This window comes from Neopelma chrysocephalum, unplaced genomic scaffold, assembly GCF_003984885.1.
Source record: "Neopelma chrysocephalum unplaced genomic scaffold, ASM398488v2 Primary Assembly neopelma1_73b, whole genome shotgun sequence".
Taxonomy (NCBI): Eukaryota; Metazoa; Chordata; class Aves; order Passeriformes; family Pipridae; genus Neopelma; species Neopelma chrysocephalum.
Genome location: NW_020897734.1, coordinates 4,118,241 through 4,128,016, shown reverse-complemented (window position 1 = coordinate 4,128,016; position 9,776 = coordinate 4,118,241). Strand labels below are relative to the sequence as shown.

Sequence of the window (9,776 nt, the reverse complement as noted above, 5' to 3'; positions counted from 1 at the left end):
TCCTTGAGCAACTGCAAAGAGCTGTCTGAAAAAGTTAATCATGCTCCTTTATATTAAATTAATATATAGCTAATGGAGAAGGAGAAAACCAAACCCAAATCTTTTTTATCCTTAGGATTTACAATAAAGGCTAAGCAATGTCTCTGACTGCAGGGATCACACACACAAACCTAAACACTGGAGACAGGAGGTTTTACTCACAGTAGCTTCTGCAAATGTATTTGCCAAGGGTGAGTGGTGAAGCAAGGGGGGATCTGAATGTGTGCTTCAGTCTTCATGCACAGTTCAATCTGCCACTTGTGCTGCACAGAGGAGCATCAAGACTCTCTGTTCAGCTGCTCTGAGGTCTGGGGGATGCAGCCACCACAAGGGGTTTGACTCCTGTTTCTTCAGCTGGCCCAGTCCTTCATGCTCGGTAATTCAAAATTCAACCCCACTGAGTTTCTTTAGAAAAAGAACCTTTTACACCTGCAGAGAGGCTGGGAAAATAGAGCATTCCCGCCTCCAGCTTTTTGCTCAGTGGTATTTTAATTGCACCCAATGAGGATCCAGGTTGCCTCTCAAAGCCAGTGTGAATTCACTGCTTTCTAGAGGATGATTTTACAACATTGAGAGGGCAAACCAGAGCCTTCAGACATAAGCATATTATATAGTTTCCAAAGAATATCCATGGGAATTGCAAGTATGGTAACAAATTGCTGTGCTTTCAAAACATAAACATGATTATGTGCTTTGCTGACCCGTGGTTGTCTTGAAGTCTCTTGCCCAGGACCTAAGACTATTTTAAACAATCTGGAGGTATCAAGTCAAGCTAAGAAGCTGCAGCATCAAATTTATGCAAATTGCAGCCCTGCACTTATCAGTTATCAACTGCATTGATAATAATTGTGCTTCTTATCAAGAGAGGGCAAATTAATAAACACAGAAAGATTAAAAAATGCTAAGAGTCCTTTCAAGAGGGCTACATGAAAAGCCTTAAGTAGACAATATTTCTCCACAACAAACATACTGTCAGGTTTAATACCACAGCTATTAGAAATTATTTACTGTATAGAAAAAGATGATTTTTTCATTCCCCAAATAGTAAATAGTACATGTATTCTTCCAGCTGAGAGAAAAAGCACAGGACAGCTGCAATTCATTTCTTCTTGATTCACAGTTGCAAAATAATAAAAGTTCACAGAAAGAACTTTCTCTTTCAGAATAAAGTAGAAACATCCATTTGCTAAAAGTACAAATCTTGTCTTCTGTCATGAATCTGAATACCTGAAAGACACAGCAGCATCAGTAGAGTCAAACAGCACATTCCATGAAATCTCCTAAGGTGTTGTGCAAACAAAATTGCACCTTTGGGTCTGGTGCAAAAGAGCCCTTACTAGAATAACCAGAATGACCCATCTAAAGTATCCCCAAAACATTGCACATCAAGGAACCAACACCAGGGTATGACCCAGTCTCAAGAGACAAATAAAAATATGGAAGCCTGAAGGCTTTGGGAGCAGTTTCTTAGCCCAACTCTCCTAGCAGTGTGGTGGGTTTGTTGGTGCAAACTGCAGCAGAGCCAGCACAGGGGTCCAACAGGGACCTCAGCCTGAAGCTAGGTGCTTGAGGTACAAATCAAGAGGTATTCTATCTTTCTAGGATCTGAAACTTGGAAAACCAGTGAAAAACAGGCATCACGAAGTGGTAGCCTGATGGTATAAAAACTAAAGTACATGGGGTTAAAAAATCCTGTATCTCATTTTAATATGACGTAATTTTTTCTTCTTCTTTGTTAATGTAGTTATGGGAGGTGATGTGTCTATCCAGGGAAAAACAAGCTTTTGAAATACAGCCTTGAAGCAAACAAGGAAACATCTTTAATTCTGCATGTATAAGCAGAATATTTAAGAATGTCCTTCATAGGTGAGCACTGATTTGTTCCAAACCTGCTGCTTTCATTACTCACCTGCAGTGGCATGGCTTACACTGGGATTTTCTGAGTCTTGGTAAGAGCTTCCTTTCCTCTCTTAAAAAAAAAAATTATAAAAAATACCAGGGATGAGCAGAGATTCAACACAGAGCTAAAAGTAGACAGTAATTCCTAAAGAAACCTTGTGCTTTTGCAGCCCAGCCTATAGCACAGGTGCTGGGGAGCTCTGTGCTGTCTGGCACAGCAACATACACTTCCATAAATATAAATATCAGCTGTTCTGAAACATGACACAGCACAAGAAGTATATTTAACAGATAGAGGCAGGAAACAGGGACTCCCACAGCCAGACTAAATGCACAATTCCAAGGGATTTGCCAAAGACTCCCTGTGAACATGGACCAGCCATTTCTTATCAATCCTTCTTGTTTGATAAGTACATGTGTGGTGTTACACATGTGGTGTTAAGAGGCTCCCTGAATATTCACAAAGGCCCTGTAAACATCCTGAAAGAAAAGGCAATGGCTGGGGAATATTGAGCTGTTTAATTTCCTTTTCAGTTTTTCCCCCCTCATTTTCTTTTTGAAATTTTGGGGAAAAAAGTCCACTTCTGTTAACAGTGCTTCCATGTTTTGACCCCAAGACTACTTTCACGAAATATCTTCTTTTCTGGAGGAGTCATTTCTTGAGGTTCCCAAGCCTTGATAGGCTCAAATTGCCCCCTTGGGGGAAGAAGGCACCAAACCTTGTTCTTAAATTAAATCTTAGAAGTACAGGCAGTGTCTTTAAAGTAATTAGACTGTCATTTATTAGGCAAAAAGACTAGAATGAGTACCTGTGCAACACATACATAAAGCCTCAGCTCGATCTATGTACCATGAGCAGAAAGTTTGCATTCCAGCTGAAGACAGAGCACTCTCCCTTTTCCATGCCCAGACGTAGACAGGCATCAGTCATTGGAGCAGGAATGAGTTAACAAAACACCCACAGCTGGGGTCCTCATAACAACACAGCTTTGGTGTATCCTCAAAAGAGAAACTGTGGATAAACTCCTGTTTGTACCTGCAGGCAGTCTTTAGCTCACATTCTGCCAAATTACTGCTGATGCAGTTTCGAAACTGGGTAACCAGTAGGTATTTCACAGCTGGTTATTTTTCAAAACCTAAGCCTCAGGATTGCTCCTTCACATGCCTGGTCCTTTTTATCTAGAAGCACCAAGTAGGACATGCTGTATTTTTCCAGCAGACTCCCTAAACAATTTCACAACCCTTTTTCTTGGAGGCCAGTGTTGAGCTGCCTGACTGGGGAACGCCCAGGAACAGCAATGCAGGCACAGGGCACCAGGGCTCCAGCCAGGAAGCTTGATCCCAGACAGCTTCTCAAAGGCAGAAATTACTCACAAGGGAGCGATTTGATCCAGCAGATCTAGCTGCTGGGGGGACCTAAGCTCCTGGGAAAGGGATTTCAGTCATCCACCATCTTTCTGCTGCGTGCTGGTGGTATCTAGGATTGGTATTCCTACTAGTTGTTGATAATAAATGACCAGCAATCATCACTTCTGTGGGAATTGCATCAGCTCTGGGATATCTCCAGGGAGCAGGATATCAGGCAGGGCAGCAGTGCTTCATGGCAGGCAGCAGTTAGCCAGGAGACAAGGCAAGGCTGGCCCTCCAGCCCCCATACCCTTGTCATTTCAGCTACAGACAGAGCCTGGGAGGCAGAAAAACCCTGACCATGCTGGTAAGGGCTGCAGCTTCCCATCCTGTGTTCAGAACATCGTTACCACCCTGCACAGTGAGGCTGTCCAGGGATCTTTCCTGACCACCCCTTTCTGGTCCCAGTAAGGGAGCATCTGTTACACATCATACCTGCTACCTGTGGGGCAGAGATCCTGACATCACTGTGAATAATGTTTATATTCACTTAAAATATCTCCCCAATGTAAGCCAGAAGGTAAAATACTGTGCGAGTAGGCAATGCACATTGTTTGATTAAACCATTATATACAGCTAGTCAATCCCAAGTACCACAGCACACATCATGGTTACCTGTTGAAATTTGAGAAGCTTAGGAACAGACTGTATTATTTTGACTCTTTACATAAGATGCCATCAAAGAATAAAGTGATAGTAAGTATTTTCTTACCTCCCCCAGGATCTGAACTTTGACTCATATTTTGTAACCTAGCAGGTCCAGTCATACAAGCAGAACTCGAGTGTTGCTTCACGGTACATTCCTGCATGGATGTCAGGCACCTTTCCTGCTGCAGGAGGCCAAGGAGAGAACCGTATTTCCTGTCAGAGATGGGTTCATCCACCACGTGCAGGTTGGGCAGGGCAGGATGATACACGGGGCTGGCGACACTGGGAGACCCAATGGAAGGGAAGGGCCACAGGTCTGCGGGTTGAGTTGGGTGACTCCGCAGAGCTGGTGGCTGGTATTGGCCTCCCATCCCAGCAGCAGAGAAATTCAGGCCGGAATTTGACAGGCTCGTGGCGGAAGATGACGGATACGGTTTGTAGCAATGTGATGAGAAGTTCCACTGATGGGGAGACATGCTATCTACTTAAAAAGAGAAAGAAAGCATCTGAAGTCTCATCAATTCTTACTTTTTCCTAATGGAAATTCCAATGGACTTCTAAGGGAAGGCCACCAGATTGCATATTCATTTTTGCAGAAAGATATATTCACTTTAGTGTTGCTTATCTTAAAAAACAACCCTAAATTAATATTAAAAGCAGACTAAACCACCACCACCAATACTTCCAAATAAGTGTTACATGTGTTTTCTTACAGATCACTGGCATAGGCAGGTTTTTTAACAACTGTACACTTAAACAAATACATTGCAAAGATAACAACTTAAGTCATAATGCATTTAATGCATCTGACAGTGATGGCCACACTTGGCTGGAAAATGATGACCTAGTCCTGCCAACAGGCCCATGGAGAATTTGGGAATCACCCCAGCAAGCACAGGGATTTACCCAGGAGGTCCCTGCTACATAATCCAGGGCTTTACAAGTATGATTTCCATTCTTTCTATTTGCACACAGTTCCAAATTTAAGCTCACTAGATCTTAAATTCCTTAGTGAAAGACAGTCACCCCCCTCCAACACCATGGAAAGTGGCTCACCATTCTTCAGGACAACATTGTCACCCTTGTGCTTTGTGCTCAGGTCTTGTGGGTTCTTGGCATTGCTGAGAGCTCTAGAAAAATGTTCATCTACCACGCTGTTAATATCCCCTTGGAAATAGGTGAACACAACGCTCTGAGATCCCCACTCTGTTTTCACAGCTTCTTTGCTTTTACATGGCTTTGGAGAGAGCTTCCTTGTTTCTTCCATTTTTAAAAACCAATAGCTCCTGAAAAAAAAACAAAAACAAAACAAAAACAAAACAAAAACAAAATAAAACAAAACAAAACTAAAACAAAACAAAACCAAACTAAAACAAAACAAAAAACCAAAACAAACCCAGACAGGTCAAAGCGATAATATTCAGCTTAAAGTGGCCAGTCAGTGGTGAGCCCATCTTCCTCCTGAAAATGGTAGGGCCAGAAGAACTGTGCTAGTAGGATTAGATTCTCTATCTGGGTTTCTGCTTTTTCCATGCACCTTTTCTTCACTGATTTCCTTATTATATACTTCTAACATGGAATACTTGGGCAAAATGGGCACATCTATCGACCAGCTGTCATTTCTCACCCTGACCCTTGGCCTTAGGACCTACTGCTGTGCAAATGTGCCCTCAGGATAGAACAGTGCTGGAATAACTGAAGCACTTAAAAAGTAATTCAGAGGTGGCACTGTCACTGAATGAAGTTCAGAGTGAACGTATCAAAATCCTTTGTCCATTTCTGGTTTTTGTATGGCTCAAAAAACATACTGACAGAGTGAAAAAAACCCAACCCAAACCAAACCAAGAAGAACAAAAAAAAACCCAAACCTCCACCACTCATTAGAGCTGAAAATAATAATTTTAGATAAGGTAAAGTTTGAAGTACCTTGATCACTGTCAGCACAGACCTCCACAACGAAAAGACTTTTGAGAGTAATTCGTTGCTTCACCTGTTAGAAAAAGACACTCAGATTAAATTATTAGAAATTCAAATCATGACAAATTCAAGTAAAAAAAAACAAAAACAAAGCCAAACAAATAATCTTTTTTGTTTGAAACAATTTACCTCAGAACATGATGGGTCTGCCAGTTGGTTAAAACTTTGGTAGCAACACTGCTGAAACACACACTGTGGGCCGACCCAAAGTTACAGATTTAAGGCAGGAACTACACTAAAATAGTTTGCAGGAAGTCAACAGAAGACTATAAGACTCCTTTTTGTTCTCCTTAAAAAATATCTGCTGCCAGATATGGTAAGAGTAGGACAAGGAATGTCACTGCTTGCCCTGGAGAAGCATCATTTTCATGCATTTGTGCAGTTTCTGGCTGCAGGGGAACAAGTTCCCCAACCACGGCTCACACGTCCTGCCTTAATCAGAATCATATTTAGCAACGCTCAGGCTACAAATGCTATGAGAAGTGCCTGCTGCTTCTATTCAATTTTCCAGACTCATTGTCAGCTCATGACACTGCATAGCATAATCAATTTACCTTGGTAGCAAAAAGAAGCCTGTTATTTTTCAGAGACCAGGCAAACCTTTGGCCAATAGCCAGTTGTACCACGCAAAACCTAATGAGTCATTTGATTTATATTTCCATCCAGCTAACCCTGCAATATGCAGCGTTGCTTAACCTATTCCTAGCATTTCTCTGATTTCTTTCCTAGTCATAAACCCCCCAATCCCCAGAAGCTTCCCAATAAACATTGCACTCATCTGTGTCTCAAAGAACACCCTGAAGAGCTGTGAATGCTGCCTTCAGATGGTTTCTCAGAATTTCTTACACATGAAAAGACTGTTCAGGTTGCAAAGCCAAGTATACAGGCATCAAGAAATATGAGGATTAAGGTTATCAAACCATAATCTATCACCATTTTAATCCTTCAACTACAAACTTCTTGTCCATGTTTATCACTTGCTTCTATGTCCAGTTTTGCTTGTTACCTCCATCTCCCTCCCTCGTGTGCTCTGTTCAGTTCTCCCTGCTTCACAGTCCCTTGCTCAGCCAGCCCTAATCCCCTGCCATCAGCTGCCAACTCGTGTTCAAACTCCAGAGTTCCTCAGTCCTTATCTTGGGATTTCTGTTGCTTTGCCCCAGCTCTGGCCTCACATCCACCTAAACACAGCGATGGGAACCGGACACGTTCAGGTTGGTCACCAGCCAGGAAATGCAAGGGCATACTTTAACAGTCATCTGATTCAGAAGATAATCTTTCACAATTTTAAAACTGACCCAACTTTCCCAGACATGGAAAACTTACACCAAAAAAACTTCTTCCTAATTTACAGGCACCTTCCCAAGGCCCGTGAGGGGAGCAGGAACTAGCACAACACAGCCAAACAACTGGAAGACCTTCAAGCACAGGAAGAGGCTCTATTTTTTTTCCAATCTTGTTTTAGAAAGCAACCCACTGTTTAGGTGAAGGAACTTTCTGGTTGCTCAGCTGGAGGCAAGCACTTGCCATTGAAAATTCCAGCCAAAGCAGCGAAAGCTCAGCGAAGACATCAGTGATCACCTGGCCTGAGAAAGGACATCGGGCCACCCCAACAGCGAGCACCAAACCAGCTCTTCCTACACTGCTCCAACACTACACATCAACATACAATTTAGAGAGCATTAGCTCTGGCCCAGAGGTTCACTTTTCCTGTTCCTCACTCAGTGCAAGACATTCAGTCCTTGTACCACTTTCATTAACATGCATAACTGGCTCCTGACATTAATTCTGAGCTCTTTTAGCACCGTTTATTGCTGTGCAGCAGCTTGTGTGAAAATAATATATTTTAAAGAGGAAAGGTCATCTGTCTCTTTTTTGTTTTATCATTTCCTTTGAAAACCTCTTGTTCTTTCCAACAAATAGCCATAGGAAGGCTGGATATAACTAGGTTACATCTCAGTCCCCTCAGTGATCATATGCACATGAAGAATCTAATGTCCCAGGAGACAGGATCTAAATTTGCAGTGCTGTCTTCATTACCTGAACTTCCTATTCTTCCATGTTCCAGCAGGAAGTCTTCAAAAGAAGGCAGAAATCCTTCCAACCTGTGTCTGCCACAAACTGTTGTCAAAGTGGAGTAGAAGTGGAGCTCAGGATGCAGCAGACTCAGCTCAGCTCACACTGCTCTCAGAAAGGATTAATTACGGCAGAATAGTGCAAGTAATTGTCCAAGTTACTTGTCCTTAAGGTGGACAAGGAGGTGTCCTCAACACCTTAAGAGAAGTGGTTGTTGATGGGTCATCACAAGTGACAATACTTTACAACGACTCTCACATTCCCTACCCTTGCTCGCAGTATTGATTGCCCATCACAGGAGCATCAGACAGGGAACTCTCTCTGTTCTTGCTTTCACGCAGCTCAAACCAGTTTTAAAAACAAATTAAAAAAATTTCCACTTCCCAAGTATTAAGCAACAACTTAACAAGCAGGCATTCTCTTTCATCCAGAGATAAGGGAACAAATAAGGGAACATTTGAGAAAGTCAGTGAACGTGGGTTGGAATTATCCCTGAGTTCTCCTACCTTAACTCACTGTCAGGAGCGGTGTCACACCAGGGAGATGTTTGGGGTGCGGGATGGTCATGGTGTGTCCGGCAGGTTTGGGATCCTTCCCGGGGCCCGGCAGGCTCTGTGTGCTCTGCAGCGACTGCAGCAGGAGACAAGCCACGTTCATGAACTCCTCACACACTTTTTAGCCTCCAGCTGCGCGTGAACAAGGCGTTTCCTTCAGCCTATCTGCTAAGAATGCATGAAATGCACTCCAACAAGTCAACCAGGTTAGGAGGTTTCAGGAATGAGGAAAATAGGATTGTAAGTAGGTTTGGGTTTGTTGGTTTGTTTTCGTTTGTTGTTTTTTTTTTTTTTTTTAATGACAATGTGTACACAATAAAGAAGACTGTGGACTTTGGAAGAGTTTAGAGTAGGATGATGAAGTTATGGCAGAGAGCCAAACTTGGCCAGGATGATAAAGGATTTTCCTATGCCAGGCTAGGACATATTCAGTATTATGTGGGCAACACCTACAAGAAGGAAAGGAGGACCTGCCTCCAACCCAGAAAAACTTGATAACTGATTTTCTCTCTCTTCTTCACTGGATCTGTTTAAATGACTGCAGAAAGCTTCAGAAAATAAAAATATTCTTGTTCTCCAAGGGCTATAGCAGGAAATAGAGTTTGGGGTTTTTTTAATAGCAAGTTTACCAAAATTACCCAATTGCAGTCATTCCAGAAATGCTGAAACAGGGTCAAACTTGCCAGTCTCAGCTGGAAAAAACACCTTGGGAACTAGAGTCACCAAACTGGTGACATTATGTGTTTTATAGAGCAGTTTAGGAGTTTGTTTACTCATCCAGAAAGCAGGAGAGCACAATTCAATTCCCTCTGTCTAAATACGTACGAATCCGCCCTCTGCCATCTCCCAGACCAACTTAACTACCAGGCTGAGATTCCCGAGATGGTGCTTAGTCTTTTATTGACACACTCTTTGCATAAACACATTTTCATTGTGAGACACACTGGATTCCAGTCCATCAGCAGGGCAAGAGCCCTCAACATCTCCTTCACTCCTTCTTTGATCCCCTTTTCTAAACTACCTCATAGAGCAGAGATTTCTTCTGCTAAAGCTTCTCAAGACCTCATTCAAAAATTTCCTCTCAGGGTGGCAGTTAAAGCACTCGGCCAGTTGTTAAAATGGAATCAGTTTAAAGCTCCTACAAGGAACTACTGGGAAAAATGGGATTATAATCCCTGT

The 9,776-nt window shown here is 42.5% G+C and overlaps 1 protein-coding gene across 2 annotated transcripts; it reads right to left on the bottom strand.

Moving 5' to 3' along the window:
• Positions 1 to 268: 268 nt before the first annotated feature.
• Positions 269 to 8,819, bottom strand: VGLL1 (vestigial like family member 1). Of its 2 annotated transcripts, none has more exons than XM_027687214.1 (6): positions 8,550 to 8,819; positions 5,920 to 5,983; positions 5,050 to 5,279; positions 4,058 to 4,477; positions 1,949 to 2,008; positions 269 to 1,266 (listed from the first exon to the last, which is right to left on the bottom strand). In XM_027687214.1, the coding sequence occupies exons 3-6, from the start codon at positions 5,258 to 5,260 to the stop codon at positions 1,226 to 1,228; spliced, it is 732 nt and encodes a 243-aa protein (XP_027543015.1). In that variant the 5' UTR covers positions 5,261 to 5,279; positions 5,920 to 5,983; positions 8,550 to 8,819; the 3' UTR covers positions 269 to 1,225. The 2 variants fall into 2 exon arrangements, with proteins under 2 accessions (XP_027543015.1, XP_027543016.1); XM_027687215.1 differs by having other exon boundaries at positions 4,058 to 4,474.
• Between the last annotated feature and the right edge of the window lie 957 nt (positions 8,820 to 9,776).

Bases quoted from the DNA above. Each gene is read 5' to 3' on its own strand.
- VGLL1 (XM_027687214.1), bottom strand. From the start codon at position 5,260: ATGGAAGAAACAAGGAAGCTCTCTCCAAAGCCATGTAAAAGCAAAGAA. The intron at 4,478-5,049 runs GTGAGCCACTTT...TCTCTTTTTAAG, and splicing joins CAATGTTGTCCTGAAGAATG to TAGATAGCATGTCTCCCCAT. The intron at 2,009-4,057 runs GTAAGAAAATAC...TTTTTTTTTAAG, and splicing joins AAGTTCAGATCCTGGGGGAG to AGAGGAAAGGAAGCTCTTAC.